Here is a 20,586-nt window from a genome sequence, read left to right as displayed (position 1 = left end):
TCTGCCCCCACCCCGCTCACACGTCTCTCTTTCTCTCCCTCTCTCTCTCAAAACAAACAAATAAACATTTAAAAAAATAGCTTTTCTAATCCAGGTACAAACTGGTGAGAAAATACAATAAGTTAATACCATCCAGAACATCAATAAAAAGATGATACTTAGGGCACCTGGGTGGCACTCTCTCTCAAAAATAAACATTAAAAAAAATTTTTTTTTTAAAGATGATGTCTCAGTGGGTTAAGCATCTGACTCTTGGTTTTGGTTCAGGTCATGATCTGATAGTTTGTGGGACTGAGCCCCACATCAGGCTCTGCACTGACAGTACAGAGCCTGCTTGGGATTCTCTCTCCTTCACTTTCTGCCCCTCCCCACTGCATGCACACAGTTGGTCTCTCTCTCTCCAAAAATAAATAAATAAACATTTAAAAAAAAAACCGATACTTTAAAAAAAAAAAAACAAACAAACGATACTTTTGTCAAATGTACCACAGTTTTGTGGTATGTTATGTAAGATGTTGATACTAGGGGAAGCTGGATGAAGGGTATACAAGAACTTCCTGAACTATCTTTGCAACTTTCTTAGCAATCTAAAAATTTATTAAAAAAAAAAAAGATAGGGGCGCCTGGGTGGCGCAGTCGGTTAAGCGTCCGACTTCAGCAAGGTCACGATCTCACGTTCCGTGAGTTCGAGCCCCGCATCAGGCTCTGGGCTGATGGCTCGGAGCCTGGAGCTTGCTTCCAATTCTGTGTCTCCCTCTCTCTCTGCCCCTCCCCCATTCATGCTCTGTCTCTCTCTGTCCCAAAAATAAATAAAAAACGTTGAAAAAAAATTAAAAAAAAAAAAAGATAACATGAAAACAAAACACAAAAAGTTAAGAACATGAAAAAGAAGTCAAGATTCATAGATTGAAAGAAAAGATTTACAATACCGATCTGACCAAGGATTTGTAACCAGAAAATATCAAGAATACCTACAAATCTACAAATCAATAATAAAAAGACCAAAAAATATTTTTAAGTGTAAAATATTTGAATCAGACACCTCTCTCTCTCTCTCCAAATGACAAATAAGTCCATGAGAAGGTGTTTAACATCATTAGTCATCCCAAATTAAAACTGCAATGAGAGCAATATACAAACACTAGAATGGCTGATATTAAAAAGACACAACAACAAAAAAGACTGACAATATCAAAAATTAAGAAGGAGGTGGAGCAAACAGAACTCTCATTCATGGATAGTGCTAGTGTAAAATGGTATAACCACATTGGAAGACTGGAAGTTGTTAATAAAGTTAAAATTCCATATACTTTACAACCCAGCAATTTCATCTGTCGGTATCTACCCAAAAGAAAGGAAAACATATATCTACAAAAAGACTTATACAGTAGAACAATATTTATAGCAGCTTTATTCATAATAGAAGGAAGAGGAGGAAGGAAAGAAAGAACCCAAAAGTCAATCAATATCAAGATAAACAAATTGTGAAATATTCATAAAATGGAGTACTGCTCAGTCGTAAGAAGAATGAACTACTGATACACAAAAAATGGATACTTCAAAAACATGTTCAAGAAGCCAAACACAAAGAAGCACATATTATATATTCCACTTTAAGAAGAGCCAAACTAACCTAGAATGATAGGAATCATAATAATGATTGCTCTGGGAAGAGTTCAAACGGGAACTTTTCAAGGGTGATGAAAATGTCCTATTTCTTGACTTGGGTGACAGTTACATGGTTGTATACATTGCCAAAAACCATCAATCTGTACATTTTGTTAAGTTTATTTATTTCCTTTGAGAGACAGAGAATTCTAAGCAGGCTCCACACTGCCAGCATGAAGCCCAATGTAGGGCTCAAACTCACAAACCACAAGGTCACGACCTGAGCCAAAATCCAGAGCTGAACTCTTAACCGACTGAGCCACCCAGGCGCCCCACAAACTACATTTTTAAGATCTATGCATGCGTTTTACTAACTGTGAAATATACCTCAATTTTTAAAAACAAGAAAATGAGGAAAGTTCATCTGAAATTTTTTGATAGATGTCCAGGGAGTGCTTTGTTGCAAAGGTAACATCTGAGTAAATATCTGTAGGAAGTGAAAAAGCAAGCCATGTGGCTATCTGATGAAGCCACATTCTAGGCACAAGGCACAGATACAAGCCCCTTCAGCAGGAACAGCAACTGGAGTTTTTCAGAAACAAGAAGGAGGCCAATGTGGCTGGAGTGGAATGAAAAAGAAGAAAAATGAGTTCATACAGATCACATGGAGATCAGATCAAATAGTGATGGGGATCAGATCATATAGTGCCTGGTGGGTCACGACAAGGTCTCATTAAAGATTTTGGTCTTCATCTCAAGACTAATGGAAAAATCACCTAAGTGTCTATTGAGAATCAGGCACTGTGCTCAGACAGCTTACATAAAGCTGATGTAAAATGCAAAGCTGGGACTAGAACCCAGGTATATCTTAACCATAATCTTAACCATTTTGCTATACCAACTCAACATAATAATAATCTTTACTGAGTGCTATTAATGTATTTGATCTTAAAAGCTTTCTATCAGATCTTACCAATCATATATTGTAATACAAATGGGTTACAAGATGACACAGAAATCTTCTGAAAGTTTGTATTGTTATTAAAAAATGGTTTGCAACCAATACAAATTTTAAATAGGTAAAATTATATTTAATTTATATGGCTCCTTCTGTAGACTTCCTAAATTTAGAAATAATAATTTTGGCATATAAAACACCATTGCCAGAGAGCTTGCTATAGTGACTTCATAAAATAGCCCTTTCCTTGATCTTCCTATTGAATCATTTTCATCTATATTTTAATTTTAGTCTGCACTGTTCAACACCAGTGAAGTTCTGTTTTGCATGCACATATAAAATATTTTTTCTATTTAATTTGCTCCAGTTTTCCCACATTGTTTCCAACTAGAGAGAAGATAGATGTGTCATAATTATCATCATGATCAAGATCATCAGTACTGATATGTCTGCTATCATTAGGTGTTCCTAAATAAGCGATAACTAATTTTGCTCATTTCTTGATTGTTACTTCTTGGTCTATTTATTTTTTAAATACTGATTTTCTTTTCTTATTTTTTTTTAAAGATTTTATTTTTAAGTAATCTCTACACCCAACATGGAGCCTGAACTCACACCCCAAGATCGAGAGTCACACGCTCCACCAACTGAGCCAGCCAGACACTCACTCCTATTTCTTATTTATGGATCTTAATGCTAACAATTAACCGAAGTCTGATTTTTAATAGATTTTATCATGATATGTTAAAGAGAATACAATGAATTTTTATACCAAACTACCATGTCTTCCAAGTTTACCAAGTGTGCTATATACAATGTCATTTTCTGCACGTGCCATGCCATGAAAGAGGTAGGGAGGCAATGTATCATCTCACAAAATAGACATAGAATTCTGACAATGTAAAAATCAAAGGGGCAATAGAAGGCAAAAAAGAAATCCCCTCCTCAACCCAGAATGGTATGCACCTAAGAGGCCTTTTAAAAATAAACAAAAGGTCTAGGGGTGCCTGGCTGGCTCAATCAGTGGTGACTCTTGATCTTGGGGTCATGAGTTCAAGCCCCATGTTGGGCGTAGAGCCTACTTTTAAAAAAATAAACAGAAGGTCTAAATGGAGATCAGAAAAGCAGCATAACCTAGGTAGAAAACTTGAAGCTTCTGAGTCACACAGACCTGGATTCAATGAGACCTAGGTGAGAGCAAATTACCCTCTCTGATTCTACTTCCTTATTATTAAATGGAATAATACCACCTATGTGGTAGAGTTGTTGATGTAAAAATAATTTATTATTTTTTTAAATTTTTTTAACGTTTATTTACTTTTGAGACAGAGAGAGAGCATGAATGGGGGAGAGGCAGAGAGAGAGGAAGACACAGAATCCGAAGCAGGCTCCAGGCTCTGAGCCATCAGCCCAGAGCCCGACACGGGGCTCGAACTCATGGACCGCGAGATCGTGACCTGAGTTGAAGTCGGACACTTAACTGACTGAGCCACCCAGGCGCCCCTAAAAATAATTCAAAAAGCAAAATGCATAATGCAACACTTGGTACGTGGACACTCAAGTAAACAGTGTTTGCTGTAATTATGACATGCTGTGAGTTCTACCATGTAATATATTTGTAAAAATCAACATAGCCTGGGAAAGAACAAAGAAAAATGAAAATAGTTGATATATTAGGGCAATATTTGTACTAACAAATTGTTTTTTTCTTTTACATAATTTTGCTTTAATGCTATGATGCTACTTAGCAATAAGTACAGACATGAATAAATTAAATGTAAAATGTGAATAATTACAGCATGAGGTTTCTACTATATTGAAGTCTGCAAAAGAGAAATAATAAGTTGTCATCCCAAAGTAATGTTGCAAACCACCACATTTTCACAGATAAAAAAGAGTATCAGCAGAAACTGGATCATTCATTTTATAAATAAAACATTTCATTATATTTTATTTCTCCCATGCTTATGGAATTCTTTTAGCTTCTTTCTAGGTCTCGGATTATCTCATTTGTAAAGTGACAGAGGTGGATCAGATGTTGTCCTCTAATGTTCTTTTTGCTACCAAGTCCTGGAATTTGAAAATCCTGTAACAAAACAAAAACATAATGGCTAGTCCTGCAACTCTGCTTTCAAGTGGCCGGTAACAGTCTTTTACCCTAGAGTTGGTCCCCAGAGCTGGAGCCATTGCTGAGTCTTCAGCCCAAAGGGAGCTGGAGAGTTTGAAAATCCACAGGACAGATAGCAAATTATTACTGACTTGGAATTGATCTTAAATTAAATTAAAAGGATGGTCATGTTCATTAGATTAGAGAAGGCTAATAAGGACTGAATTACACAAAGCTGAGGGCAAAGATTTGATAATCTAAAAATATACAAAGGCGGGGTGCCTGGATGACTCAGTTAGCTAAGCAATTTCAGTCATGATCTCACGGTTTGTGAGTTTAAGCCCCATGTTGGGCTCTGCGCTGACAGTAAGGAGTCTGCTCGGGATTCTCTCTCCCTCCCTCTCTCTCTGCCCCTCCCCAATTCATGCTCTCTGCTCTCGTGCTCTCTCTCTCTCTCTCAAAATAAATAAATAAACTTAAAAAAAAACCCTCAAAAACTAGACATTTATAAATAAATAAATAAATAAATAAATAAGTATTAAAAAATAAAAACATACAAAGGCAAATTATCGATAATGATCAATACCCTTTTTCCACTTTTACTATGAACAGGATAATGGGAAATGGATTCAATGCTAAATGGGAGCAATATGAACCAGATTATATCTTTAAAACTATGAGTTTCCCAATAACTGCAGAATCCCTAAGGGCAGGGACTATGCCATCTTTGTATCTCAGCATCTACTATAGGATCTGGCATCTAGAAAGTACCCAGTAAGTAATTGGCCAAAAACAATTAATAAAGGATCATGCAAATTTTTAAAGATCTAAACCACAGAAGTGCAGTATAGGCAAAACAGGAATTTTCTCTTCTCTTTATATTACAAATAAATAAGAGCCTTCTTAATAATAACTTAGATACTGAATAGAAACAGAAACACAGGGGCGCCTGGGTGGCACAGTCGGTTAAGCGTCCGACTTCAGCCAGGTCACGATCTCGCGGTCCGTGAGTTCGAGCCCCGCGTCGGGCTCTGGGCTGATGGCTCAGAGCCTGGAGCCTGTTTCCGATTCTGTGTCTCCCTCTTTCTCTGCCCCTCCCCCGTTCATGCTCTGTCTCTCTCTGTCCCAGAAATAAATAAACGTTGAAAAAAAAATTAAAAAAAAAAAACAGAAACACAAAAGTCATTATATTTCTAAGTTATTTCCCTATAAAAACCTTTGCACCTTGATCTTGTCATAGACTGACTTATAGCACAGAAAGAACTGAAATAAGGCAAATCAGAGTCTACTCTCAGCTGAAAACTGATACCAATCAAAAATGTTTCTTATTTTAAATATCTACTAAGAACTTAAGAGTTCTAGCAGTAGGGGTGCCTGGGCAGTTCAGTTTGTTGAGCGCCTAGCTCTTGTTCCCGGCTCAGGTCATGATCTCATGGTTTGTGGGTTCGGGTCCCATGTCACAGGCTCTGCACTGACAGTGCAAAGGCTGCTTGGGATCTCTTCTCTCTCTCCCTCTCTCTCTGCCCCTCCTCCTCTCTCTCAAAATAAATAAACTTAAAAAAAAAAAAAGAAAAAAGGAGTTCAGGCAGTAAAATTCTCCTCATACTAGCCCAGTACAGCACTTGGTGAGACACGAATGGAAGGGCCTTCTCACTTGGGCCCATGTGCTGCAGGAGCTCTCCACCAGGTGAAACGTTTCTCAACAGTTAGAACACAGTTCAGTCATCCTTCAAATCATTTTCCATTACCTCTGGTGATTTATAATGAAGTGAGTCATTCTTTTGACCTCATTTTTCTTGCTATTTACTGTCAAAGAAAAACAATCTAAACATGGGGAGGAAAATCAATACAAGAGGAGTGACCATAAAACACTGAAGCTGTGTCCAAAAGACCCAAACACAATCCACCTTGGCACTTTACAGTCATATCTTATAGCTAAGCCAATTGATTTAAAAAAGAAATAAATGAATTAAAACAGCTAACTAAAATAAGAAACCTGGCAAAAATGTTGCAGAGAAGCAGAAAGAAAGTAAACCTGCTTCCATGAAATGTTCATACAAATAAAACACAGTTCATAAAACCATACACCCTACTGTGAAATTCACCTTCAATTAGAAGGGCAATCTCTCCTCTGCCTCAAAGAGCACAACACAAAGTCAGCCAACCCAATCTCCATATAAATGTTCCAAATGTCACTTCCATTTTTTAAGATAAGCACATCATTTGCCTACCATTGACTGCCCCAAACATGCACTTCAAATAGACACTCTTCTCTTCCTATCTTCTCCCTTATAAGGCCAGATGTCTATAAAGAAAGTCTCTCTTCTTGTGTAGCCAATTTACTCTCTTTATTTTTTAAAATTTTCTTTGGAGGCTTTCAGGCTTTCTCTTATAATGAAGGCCAAGGGCTGGTGGTTATCTTAGGGGACAAGAAACCATGTTATGAACTGGAACTTTTTTTAATGTTTTATTTATTTTTGAGAGAGAGAGACAGAGAAAGAAAGAGCATGTGAGAATATGAGAGGGGCAGAGAGAGAGGGAGACAAGAGGATCCCAAGCGAGCCCTGCACTGACAGCAGAGAGCCGGATGCGGGGCTTGAACTCATGAACTGGAAGATCATGACCTGGGCCGAAGTAGGACACTTATCTACTGGAGCCACCCAGGTGCTCCATGAAAGTGAACGCTATTTCAAAACAAGAGGAACTTCAGTTGAGAGTTAATGAAACGGATATGAAAAGGTAATAGAGAAAGCTTACTCCATTGTGATCATCACTGACAAATATTGACACATGAAGGGTACTAATCTAAATGGGCTAAGTACCACATCAAGCCTTCCAACAGTCAATATACTATAACCTATATTAACCATTTTATTCACAATGCTCACAATTTACATTATTTGATCACTGGTATCCCAATTAGAGGGTCAGCACAAGACAATGTGATGATAATTAAAAGAATGAATGAATTCCTAAAATTCAGGTGTAGTCAAGACTGGCTGGAAACATCAAAATTCTATTAGGCCACCAACGCCATTAAACCACAATGAGAGAGATAACTAGATATTATATGCCCCCTGAGAGTAATATACACCACCAGCCATGATGTACTTTTACCAAAAAATTTAAATCTGAATCAGATCAAATCTCTAGATCTGATTACCAATTTATAGAAAATACAGGAGACAAACGAACATGTTAACACTACAAGCATACAGTCAGCAAAATCCAGATTGTGGGAAACCATAGTACAAACAATCCTGTTTTTCAACAAATAAGATGCAGAGGAAAAAAGTGAGGAGGAAACTATAGATTAAGAGGGTCTTAAGGTACATATGAACCAATGCAGACCTTATGTGAATCCTAATTTAAATAAAACTGTACAAAAAAAATCTATGAACCATCAGGGAAATTTAAACACTATTGAATATTTTATAATTTTAAGGAGTAAGTGTTCAATTTTTAGGTGTGATAAAGAGATTGTGATTGTTTTTATTACATTCCCATTTTTTAGATATACATATTGAAATATTGACAAACAAAAGTATGTTATATCTGAGGCTGGATGTAAAATAATCCAGTATATTGGGGATAAGGAGAAAAGGACCTATAAATGAAATAAGATTGGCCATGAGTTGATGTTTTTAACTTTGGTTTTTTCATTTTGTTTTTGTTTTTGTTTTTTGAGTCAGGGAGAGGGGCCGAGAGAGGGAGAAAGAATCCCAAGCAGGCCATGGAGTCCGATGCGGGGCTCAAACCCACAAAACATGAGATCATGACCTGAGCTGAAACCAAGAGCCAGATGCTTAACCAACTGAACCACTCTGATAAGTTTTGGGAATTCATTTATACTATTCTCTTTACCTTTATATTTTATATTTTGAAATAATCTATAATAAAAAAGTGGTTTTTTTTAAATGTTTATTTTTGAGAGAGACAGAGACACAGCATGAGCAGGGGAGAGGCAGAGAGTGAGGGAGACACAGATTCCAAAGCAGGCTCCAAGCTGTCAGCACAGAGCCTAACATGGGGTTTGAACTCACAAACCATGAGACCATGACCTGGGCCGAAGTCATACGCTTTACTGAGCCACCCGGTTGCCCCAATTAAAAAGCTCTCTAAAAAATAAAAAGAAAGTGGGTCATTAGACCAAAAATTCACACGTAACAGCCAAGTTGTATACTATATATATCACAGATGGATATTCAGAGCATGGCAATATAAAATGCCTTCCCAAAATTGCATTTAAATATAATTCCAAAAGATTGCCAGAGTATGACAATGTTTAAGATACTAGGTACAAAATCTTTTCTAAATTCTTACACAAATCCATCCCATAACTACAATGTACTACAATATTCATTAGAAGCCACATGCAGATCAATTTTCAATATTAAGAACTAAGGATTCAGTTTTCCAATTAAATTGACTCATGAAATGAATATAAACTCATCATTGCCTGATTAAACTTCAAGCCCCCCAAATTTACTCAAACTGGTTACAATCTAAAATCTAAGATTTAAGGGGTGCCTGGCTAGCTCAGTTGGTATAGCAAGCAACTCCTGATCTCCAGATTGTGAGTTTGAGCCCCACGATGGGTGCAGGGATTACTTAAAAAATAGATATATACACAATGGAATATTACTAAGTGATCAAAAAGAATGAAATCTTGCCATTTGCAACAATGTGGATGGAACTAGAATGTATTATGCTAAGGCAAAATCAGTCAGAGAAAAATAAATATCACATGATTTCACTCATATGTGGAATTTAAGAAACAAAACAGATGAACACAGGGGAAGGGAAGGAAAAATAAGATAAATACAGAGAGGGAGACAAATCATAAGAGACTCTAAAATATAGAGAACAGGGGCTCCTAGGTGGCTCAGTCAGTTAAGTGTCAAACTTTGGGTGAGGTCATGATCTCGTGGTCTGTGAGTTTGAGCCCCGCATCCGGCTCTGTGCTGACAGCCCAGAGCCTGGAGCCTGCTTCAGATTCTGTGTCTCCCTCTCTCTCTTTCTCTCTGTCTCTCCCTGCCCCTCCCCCATTCGCACTCTATGTCTCTCCCCAAAATAAATAAACATTAAAAAAAATTTTTTTAATAAAAAATATAATACAGAGAACAAACTGAGGGTTGCTGGAGGGGTATTGGGTCAGGGGATGGGCTAAATGGGTGATGGGCATTAAGGAGGACACTTGTTGGTATGAACACTGGGTGTTATATGTAAGTGATGACTCACTAAATTCTACTCCTGAAACCATTATTACACTATATGTTAAAAAACTAACTTGGATTTAAATTTTTAAAAAAATAGAATTTTTAAAACAATAAAAATAAAATAAATAAAAATAAAATAAATAAAATCTAAGATTTAAAAAAAGTTTTTACATTACATTTCAGGGGCGTCTGGGTGGCTCAGACAGTAAAGTGTCTGGGTCTTGATTTGGGCTCAGGTCATGATCTCACCATGGCGAGACGGAGCCCCAGGTCAGGCTCATACAGGGTGTGAATACAGCCTGCTTAAGATACTCTCTCCTTCTCTCTCTGCCCCTCTCTCACTATACACACTCACTCTCTTTCACTCTCAATAAATAAATAAATAAATAAATAATGCTTCAAAAGCGGGGGGGGGGATCCCCAACACATCCCCTGCCCCAACTTAACAAACTTAGTTAGCAATCCAAACGAGGTTTCAATTCCTTGCCCTATATAAAATTCTGGGTCAAGATCACTAATCTGAATTTATTATTACTCTGTTAAAACATAAAGATATATTAAAGGTCTCAAACTTCCACTTTTCACCATCTTTAAGTAGAAGTGTGTGAATCCACAAGCATAGATGAAAATAATCGCAAATACGGATGAATAAAATACCCAAAACCCAGAATGCTAAAATAGAAAATCACTAGGTAGCCAATTTCCTATTATAAATGATAATAGGAACCAGCTATCCTGGAGAGCATTCCCCAAATTCTAGTTCATTTCTAAAAATGTATCAATTGCTAAGTAACAAGTAACAAGAAGTACAGAGTCAAGCACCAAGTAGAGATTCAACAAATGAATGTGAAAGAATAAATGGCAAAAGAAATTGTTTATTGGTACTAACCTCCCTAATACTGCTCCCCTAAGGCTGCCAGTGCTAATGAGTGGGAAATGGGCCAAACCAGAACTGGGAAATAAAATAATCTCAACTAGCTAATCAGCTCTTCAGTAATAGGAATATAACCTTTGGGGTCCAGTATCACATTTAATATTCTAAAATATTCTTAACTCATAAATAATGAAACCATTTTCATTATTTTGAACTAGCCAAAAGCTAGCTTTTTAGGAGTCTTCTCACATATTTTGGGTCCTAATTCACAGAATCATATTGATGGCAAATCTAGTTTTTTACTTCCAAAAATCAACAGAAAGATTAATTTAAGTTATCCTTAATATGAAAAAACTTCATATAATCGCCACAAAAGCCCTCAAAAACATCCTTCTATTCAAACTGTTCTTTAACGGTTATATATGACCAAATCCAACAGTTTTTGCTTTTGTTTTTGTTGTTGTTGTTGTTGTTGTTGTTGTTGTTGTTTTGTTTTGTTTTGGTCTTCTTCTCAATTTCCTTTTACATTATTCACCATCCATTCCTTGAAACTCCTCAATATCACTGTGCTTTCCTGGTTCTCCTCTGTATTAGTTTCCTATTGCTGGTGTAACAAATTACTACAAATTTAGTAGCTTAGGGGCACCTGAGTGGCTCTACCAGTTAAGCATCTGACTTCAAGTCATGATCTCATGATTGGTGGGTTCAAGCCCTTTGTGGGGCTCTGTGCTGACAGCTCAGAGCCTGGAGCCTGCTTTGGATTCTGTGTCTCCTTCTCTCTCTGCCCCTCCCCCACGCATGCTCTGTCTCTCTCTGTCTCTCAAAAATGAACAAACGTTAAAAAAATATTTTTTTAATTTAGTAGCTTAAAACAGTACATATTTATTATCTTACAGATCTGCAGATCAGAAGTCTGAACTCGGTCTCACTGGGCTAAAATCAAGTTTTCAGCAGGGCTAACTCCTTCTTAAGACTCTGAGGGGAGGCTCCATTTCCTTGCCTTTTTCAGAGGCTGCCTGCATTCCTTGGCTCACAGCCCCTTCCTCAAATCACTCCAGTCTCTTGCTTCTATCATCGCATCTACTACTGACTATGATCTCCTGCCTGCCTCCCTCCTATAAAGACCTTTGTGATTTTATTGGACTCACTTGGATAATCCAAGATAATCTTCCCATTTCAAGACCCTAAACTTAATCACATCTACAAAGTCCCTTTGCCATACAAGGTAACATATTTACAGGTTATGGGGATTAGGATATAGACATCTTTGAGTGGACATTAGTCAGCCTACCACACACTCCTATGGCTCTAATTGGAACTCTGCATCCTCTGCCTACGACCTAATTGTGTTTTCTGTTCTTCTCTTTTATATTTTCTCCTCTTGTCTTCCACACTCACTGCTTCAACTCTCACCTTTATGCTAATATCCAACTCTCTCATTTTAAGTATGAGGAGACTGGACCCTATATAGGGAGGTGATGACTAGTCTTGAATCACGGATACAGTATTTCTACTTGGATGTCCTCAGAGCTCCTTGGTCCACAACTGTACTAACTCCTATATCCATCTGAATAACAAAATTCTTTCAGACTCACAGGCTAGAACTGTATTTTTCTTTCCTTTCTCATCTCCATCCTCTCTGCTGGTTCTTTCTTTCTTTTTAAGTTTATTTATTTATTTTAGAGGGGGAAGGAGCAGAGAGAGAGAGAGAGAGAGAGAGAGAGAGAATCCAAGCAGGTTTCGTGCTATCAGCGCAGAGCCCGACATGGGACTTGAACTCACGAACTCTGAGACCATGACCTGAACCAAAACCAAGAGTCGGATGCTTAACCAACTGACCCACCCAGGTGCTCCTCAGCTGGTTCTTTCATCTGTGTCCTTCCATTCATTCTGAAATCCAAATGCAGCTTCATATTCTTTAATGCTACTTTGGTTGGGTTAACTCCCCTGCTCAAACCCACAAAAGTCTTCTGCTAAGGACTCCATCAAGCATTCTTGGTCTGGTGTTTGATATTCAAAGTCCTCTAGGATGTTATCCTCACCCCTTCCCTAACTCTCCAAATGCATCCATTTGGACCCTGCTGTGTCCCCTCTGCCTGCACACCAGATTTACTCCTATTTCTCTGCCCACACTGCTGCACCATCATGGACTGCCTTCCTTTGTCCCTCCACTTAGGAGTGCATCTTTGCCTGTTATCATAGAAATTATCACTCTAAAACTAATTGTTTATTTATCTATCTATCTATCTATCTATCTATCTCCAAACCAGGCTCTGAGTTCCTTGAGGGCAGAAACTATACCTATCTATCAACAAACATACACTTTAGCACACAGACAATCTGCTATTAGGTATTCAATATTAGCTATAAATTAACAATCTAATAAAATCTCTCACAAGGAAGATAATACAGTAAACCATATCCAAATGATGATATATTATTCAAACATCAAAAACTTTACTTTCAAAGCATATTCAATGATATAGGAAAACAATTACAAGGAAAATTAAGTGAAAAAACCAGGAGACAGTGTATGATACCAACTTTGTAAAGACGTTCTTACACACATACATATAAACTCAATATAATGTTAAAAAAGAAATCTGAAAGGAATATACTAAAATGTTAATAGTATATTAACTATTGGAGATATACTCCAAGTAGCCTGATTTTAAATCACTCTCAATTTTTTTTATAATTTCATTTCCTAAATTTTTAAAGAATGAGAGGCAATTTAGTCCAGTAAGAGGCAACATATAGTTAAGAACACGGACTCTACAGTCAGACTGCCTGGGCTCAAATAAATTCTAGCTCTGCCATTTACTATCTGTGTGACCATGGGCAGTGTCTCAGTTTCCCCATCTCTGTAAAATCCAGACAATAATACTAATAATAATACCTTACTCATGAGCTGTTTTAAGTATTACACACAAGTTCATATATTAAAAGAACTTGGAAGAGTCCTTGGCTCAGAGTAAATACCACATAAGTGGGCGTTACAATAACTACTACTAACTACTACAGCTCCTGTTACTACTATTATTACTACAGTCATTAAAACTGACTTATCACTACGTAACTATTAGAAAGAGCTTAAATAAAAAGATAATACCAAGTACAGGAAGGATGAAGCAACTGGAACTCATACATTGCTAGTTGGAATGCAAAATGGTAAAGCCACTTAAGAAGTCTGGCAGTTTCTTTTGAAGTTCATTGCCACATGACTCAGTTATCCCACTGCTAGGAATTTAACCAAAGTGAAATGAAACATATCCACACAAAAATGTGAATGCAAATGCTTCTAGCAGTTTTACTCATTATTACCCAAAACTGGAAATAATCCAGATGTCCTTCAACTGGTGAATGGATACACAAACTGTAGTACTTCCACATATATGCTGGACTACCACTCAGCAATAAAGACCACTGAGCTACTGACACATTCAACAAAATGGATGGATGTCAATGCATTCTAGCACATGAAAGCAGCCAGATTCAAAAGGCTCCATGCTGTATGATTCATCTATATGGCACTGTGGTTATGGGAACAGAACATGGATGAATGACTGCCATGGGCTGGGGGTGGGAGGAGGAGTTGGCTACGAGGAGCACAAAGAAATCTTGGGGATAACAATAATCCTCTATATCTTGACTGCGGCGGTGGTTACACAACTGCATGTATTTGTCACAACTCACAGAACTCTACATGTAAAAAAGGTGAATTATACTGTATATACTGTATATATCCTTTAATTTAAAAAATACTTAAAAATAAAAATAAGCAAGCAATGACCTAATTTTAATTTACCAACAAAACCTGTCCAACCTTCTACCTTTAGCAGAATTATGCTTAAACTACACACACTGACAGCTTACCTATTTAAAAATACCCACAGAGAAGACTCTATAAGCCCAAATGATAGCATATAGCTACTCTACAAGATGGATTTTAAGATCGGGGCAACAAAAATTTGGCTAGGAAACAAATAAAAGTCACTTACATCTGTACTCAAACCAAACCAAAACAAAACAAAATGGAAAAATACCCCACCATAAAAATAAGCCTATTTTTCAAATCTGGCTCTGAGGTCCACTATGGCATGGAAACTTGGGACTAATACTCATAAGGCAAGGGGCCAGGTGCCCAACATAGCCTGATGCATCATATCAACCAATCTGAAGAGTAAATGACTCAGGATGATTATTCTAGATCCACAATAATGAAGCAGCCAATAAGATTTCCTTAATCCCATATTGTCTTGGGTCCTGACACTAAGCAAAATTCAATATATAGGGTAAGGCAAAGTCATTTCACAGATGGAACTATAAGAAATAAGTAATGAACTTGGAATAAAAGAGAAACGGTTAAAGGGTGCTGGGTGACTCAGTCAGTTCAGCGTCCACCTTCGCCTCGGGTCATGATCTCATGGTTCACGAGTTCGAGTCCCATGTCGGGCCCTGTGCTGACAGCTCAGAGCCTGGAGTCTGCTTTGGATTCTGTGTCTAGTTCTCTCTTTGCCCCTCTCCCCCTCGTGCTCTGTCTCTGTCTCTCAAAAATAAATGTAAAAAAAAAAGAGAGAGAGAGAGAAAGGGTTAAGAATACAAGTTCTAGGGACACCTGACTGGGTCAGTCCATACAGCACGTGACCCTTGATCCTGAGGTCATGAGTTCAAGCCCCACATTGGGCATAGAGATTTTTTTGTTGTTGTTGTTTTTTGTTTAAGTTTATTTATTTGAGAGAGAGAGAGAGAGCACATGGGATAGGAGGAGAGAGTGAGAGACAGAATCCCAAGCAGGCACTGTCAGTAAAAAACCCAATGTGTGGCTCAACCTCATGAACTGTGAGATGGTGACCTGAGCCAAAATCAAAAGTCAGACACTTACCTGACTGAGCCACCCAGGCACCCCTTATTTTATTTTCTTTCAAAGTTTATTTATTTTGAGAAAGAGAGAGCTCGAGCGAGTGAGGGGCAGAAAGAGGGAGACAATCCCAAGCAGGCTTCACATGGTCTGTGCAGAGTCCGATGCGGAGCTCAAACCCACGAACTGTGAGATCATGACCTGAGCTGAAGTCGGACACTTGACTGAGCCACCAAGGCGCCCCAAGATTACTTTAAAACACACACACACACACACACACACACACACACACACACACACACACGTTTTATTTCACCATACCTATTGGCACACATTCATACTATACTGAACTGAACACATCATCATCTTAGTCTTCTTCTGCTTAACCCTGTCTCACTCTGAATATAAATTGTTCTGCCTTTCCTCCTTCCCTTCTCATCTGTTTCTATCTCCACCTTTCTTCCTGAGAAGTAGATATTTTTAATCTCCCTGAAGCTACAGGTCAGATTGGGGCAGCTCTAGAATAACAGAAAACACTAGGAGTTGAATTCCAGTCTGGGATGACCCTGAGGGTCCAAACTCGGACTCTGAGACCATTACAAAACCAACCTGAGTTTCTGAGTCAAGTATAGACTCATTCTGGTCTCTATGTGGACTGACATTAGCATCCACTACACCCAACACAAATATAAGTCCCAATAAACTATATTTTGAAGAAATAAGCAGGCATTCATTCTAACAAATCCCAGAAAATCTCTCTGAAAACAAGCACCTGTCTCTTACAGCAGCCCAACAAGATGGCAGATACAGTTTTAAGAGCTTATATCTAGACTTAGAGCACCCAAGATCATAACACTAAGGATACAAAGATAGGTGACAATAATCAACCTTGCAAAATAAATAAATAAAATTAAATTTCAAGAAGTACCACTGCACACAAAATTATTAACCCACACTTCATGCCCTATAATGTATATAAATAAATGAAATGGGAATTCCTCTGGGAGCAAAGAAATGCTTTCAAGGGTTATCAGATCAGATTAAAGCCTTTTTCATTGGTCGCCCTGGGATACTAAGAGCATATACAATTTATTCATCCAAGCTTAGTTAGTCTGTATCAGTCCCCAAGACTTTCATAAGAGAAGGTCTAACCTTTGAGCTATTTCTTACCTCAGTCTATTTCAAGTATTATTAATAGGCCCCCTGGAGCTTATCATTGACTCAAGCACCTCGTGGCCTAAGCAAAGGCTGCCAAGAAAGAAAGGTCTCTAAGTCAAAAGTAGCATCAAGGCACCACAACCCGAAGTGTAAATCATCTACTTGTGACCTTGCGGGGAAAGGAGAAAAGTCAACCACCAGTATCATCTGGGGGCTTCTTCCAACATGCCAAGATGGTAATTCACAGTTGGTCAAGAGGCCATGACCAAACAAAAGGGAGAAAGAAAGCAATTATCCTGATAATTCATATCGTGCATATATAACAGGTGGATATTTTAAATAATTCAGATAATTGTACCACTCTCCATTTCACAGAAGGACGGTCACAGAGTCAGTTGTTCAGCTACTGGCAGCTCCAGTCTCACATTTTGAATATAACCTTTTATACCTTAAGAGTTCTTCAGATCACGGAGAAACATACTGTCACTCTATGGAAACTAACTTGAGAAAGAGTTCCTGAGCCAATAAAGGCCCCTTGTCTTGATTCAAACAAAGAGATTGTTTCTCAACATAAGATTTATTTGGCCTCAAATCTTCGAGCAGTTTAATCTTTAGCTGAATTTGTCTATTATTGAGTAAACCTATACAATTCAACTCATTGCCAGCCCTATAAACAGGGAGGAATGCCAATATTACATATGCAGGTGTTTTAAAAAACAGAACCAAACACAACTCAGAGCTGTCATCTCCTTCCTCCCCTATTTCGAAGGATTACTGAATGTGAAGAGCATACTAAGTGAGAGAAGTTGTACTTCACAATCTGGGATGGTGGTTAAGATAGAAGAAAAGGCACCAACAAGGTCAGCCTCAGGAGAAGGGAACAGAAAAGTGGTCACCTTGTATGAGAAGGAGACCTACCAGAGTGACGTCAAAGTAGGTGCTTTTCTCGGGGCATTATTAAAATGTGTTTGGTAAGGACCAGGTTCAGAGAGCAGAGTCATCTTAGAAGCAACAGGGCTACTGCGTTACACTAAGAAAAATACTTTGATAGAATCATGATTCAATAAAGGAACACAGGGACCAGAAAACTGGATTCTATTTCTCTATCATCTATAAACCCATGAAATGGTTCCTTCCAGAATCTAGATCTCAATCTCCTAAATAAAAATTCACCTTGTCAAAGAGTTCGGAAACTTAAAATAATGAATATGGTCCTCTTAGCATATATCTTATTTATACTCAGCTTCTTATTAGGTGATATATAAAGCTCTGGAATTTAAGTCTGAAAAATCCATGCCTGAGGGCAACTTCTCTCCTTCCTAATCTTGCACAAGTAACAATTTTCTGAGCTTCAGATTCCTCATCTGTAAAATGGGAATTACAACACTACTTGCCACACCTACTTCAAGAATCACTGCTGAGATTCATATAGGGGAGAGACATATGAAAGAATTTTTAAACAGCAAAGGACCACACAAATGTTGGCTGCTACCTTAGGTGGGGCACTGTTATAGTAGGAAAATAAAACAGATACAAATAGGATGAAAAGAAGTTTCCTCCATCTGAGAGAGAAGGGTTGCAAACACAGTGAGGAATAATTTTAAGCTATTGGCTGATACATTCAGTGAAGTGGTAAGACGCAAAACGGAATTGTTATTTAGAAGTGGGTTCTCATGCCAACACGTTGACTTTGCACACACAACAGAAAAAGAGAAATAAGAAAGATTAAGAGTGGGTGTCCAGCTCTCAGCTCACCGAAGTAACTGATGAAGTTCCATTTGGGAAGGGAGAGTGGAGTTAGTGCTGACAGTCAGTATATATTGAAGGTTACTGCATAAGTAAGAAAATTGTTGCATAAGATGAGACAAGTAAAAGTGTCATTACTAAGCACAGCATTGTTAAGTTATCCGCAATCCATGTACTATAGCTACAGATAGGGCAAATGATTTCTATAGAAAGCTTTAAGCAAAAAGAAAGGAAAAAGGCTATTCCACAAGTATCAAACAAACATAAGTGATTCAGTAGGTTGGTTCTCCATAGGGAGCTCTTAGGGAGGTAATGCTCCTAAGAAGACGCCTACGACGATGAGGTCAGGGGTGTTCTAGGAGCCTGTAGGAGACACAAACTGTTTCTGAATCATTACAAACCAGCAAAACAAGAGGTGTGGTTTCAGAAGATCTGCTTGCCTTAACCCAATACAGGGCTTTGCTCTCTGACTGATCGAAGATATTCTATCATAGGGTCACACAAACGGAAAACTGAATTTTCTGAGAAGGCATCAGACAAATGACGTTGACTATGCTTACACGAGTGCCGCGGTGTCCAGGCACACCAACCAGACCGAGTGAAGAAGACTAATCTATAGGGATAACACCGGAGACCAAATCATCAGTAACCATGACAACTCAAGTAGGTGGAGGGAAATACAAACACTGACCAGGCAGCTGGGTGACACTATTCCTTCAGGTAGAGACCCCGGAGTCTGAAAAAGACTTGATTAGTGGAGGAAGCTGGCCAAGAATGAAACCGACTAGCCCCAAAGGACCATGCAGGAGGGCTCGGCGGTGACACTAACACTCTCTCCATGGGCAGCCCGCAGGGGTCACAGGTTCATCGGTAGGAGACTGGACGCCCATGAAGCCGAAAAAGGAGTTACCTGGTGCAGGGCTGTCAAACCGTCCACGTTGACCGTGTTGATGTCTGCACCTCTTGCCAGAAGCTTTTTCACCTCGTCGGTGTCCCCGCTAGAGCAAGCGGCCAGGAAGACAGCACCGTCCTCGAAGCGGACTCTTGGGCTCCCGCGACGAGTCTGCGCCTGCCGCCCGGTGCCTCGTCGCTCCGCGGGTTCCTGCTCTGTCAGCGAGCCCCGCCAGCGCCGAAGCTGCTCAGCCCGCCGCATTCGCGCCGACTCCGCCCGCTTCCCGCCTAGGTGCTCCAATTCTGCCATTGCTTCGGCCTCAGCAGCCGCTGCTGAAACTACCACCACTGGATTGCTATTGCTGCCCCAGTTGCCGCTGCCGCTTCCCTCAGAGCGCTTCAGCCGGGAGCAGAAGGCGGAGACCCCCGCACCGCCATCTTTACTCCTCCCGCCACTAGCACCGCCCGCACGCTCCCTCGGCTTCAACACGCAGGCGCTGCCCGCGCCTCGGGTCATCACGGGACTTGTAGTAAGAGACGGGCCCCGAGGGCAGGCCATGGCCTTGAGGGAACTACAAATCCCTGGATGCATCATTGAAGAGGCGATGACAGCCTCTCCCTACTTAGCCGCGGGACCCAGAGGGGTCACCTTTGCCCTAAAGCTGGAATTGTTTCCCGGACCGGCGTCAGCCTCTTTGAGCATTTTGGGAGTTGTAGTTTATTCTTGTAGTGACTGCCGCCTAATCTTGGGTCCCTAATTATCACATCAGTCCTTTGAAGTGCAAAAGAGGCAGTAATTATTCCTATTTTCTGTTGGGGAAAACTAGACATAAAGTACCCGAAAGACTCAAATCTATGCCGTGGTTCTAAATTTAGAGTTTTATTTACATTATAACGTATAATACGTTAATACGTATTAATCACTAAAGGTGCATGGGGAGGAGGAGCATGGATACATATACAGTGGTACATATTATACATCAATTCTTTGAATGAGACACTTACATTTTAGGCCCTAAAAAGATCCAGGAAAGGATGCATCCCAGGATAGCGGAAAGAATATAAGCTTTCAATTCAAATTGAATTGACTTCTCTAAACAAGTTACTTGATTTCTCTGAGCCTGTTTCCTTATTTGTAAAGTGGGAATAGTAACACCTCACAGA

At 39.1% G+C, this 20,586-nt stretch overlaps 1 protein-coding gene across 10 annotated transcripts in view; it reads right to left on the bottom strand.

Annotated features, from left to right (window-relative positions):
• PPP1R12B (protein phosphatase 1 regulatory subunit 12B) overlaps positions 1-19,903 on the bottom strand; it is a 213,868-nt gene extending 193,965 nt beyond the window's left edge. For 6 of the 10 annotated variants that reach the window (XM_019821983.3, XM_019821984.3, XM_045048676.1 and 3 more), the window contains exon 1: positions 19,442-19,895. In XM_019821983.3, coding sequence (XP_019677542.2) covers positions 19,442-19,732 — 291 coding nt within the window. In that variant the 5' untranslated portion in view covers positions 19,733-19,895. Of the gene's footprint in view, positions 1-19,441 lie in introns of all 10 variants that reach the window. The other 4 variants (XM_019821985.3, XM_011290936.4, XM_003999376.5 and 1 more) reach the window with 2 other exon arrangements.
• Between the last annotated feature and the right edge of the window lie 683 nt (positions 19,904-20,586).

Source organism: Felis catus, chromosome F1 (assembly GCF_018350175.1).
Source record: "Felis catus isolate Fca126 chromosome F1, F.catus_Fca126_mat1.0, whole genome shotgun sequence".
Lineage (NCBI taxonomy): Eukaryota > Metazoa > Chordata > Mammalia > Carnivora > Felidae > Felis > Felis catus.
This window is presented reverse-complemented; position numbering and strand designations above follow the sequence as displayed.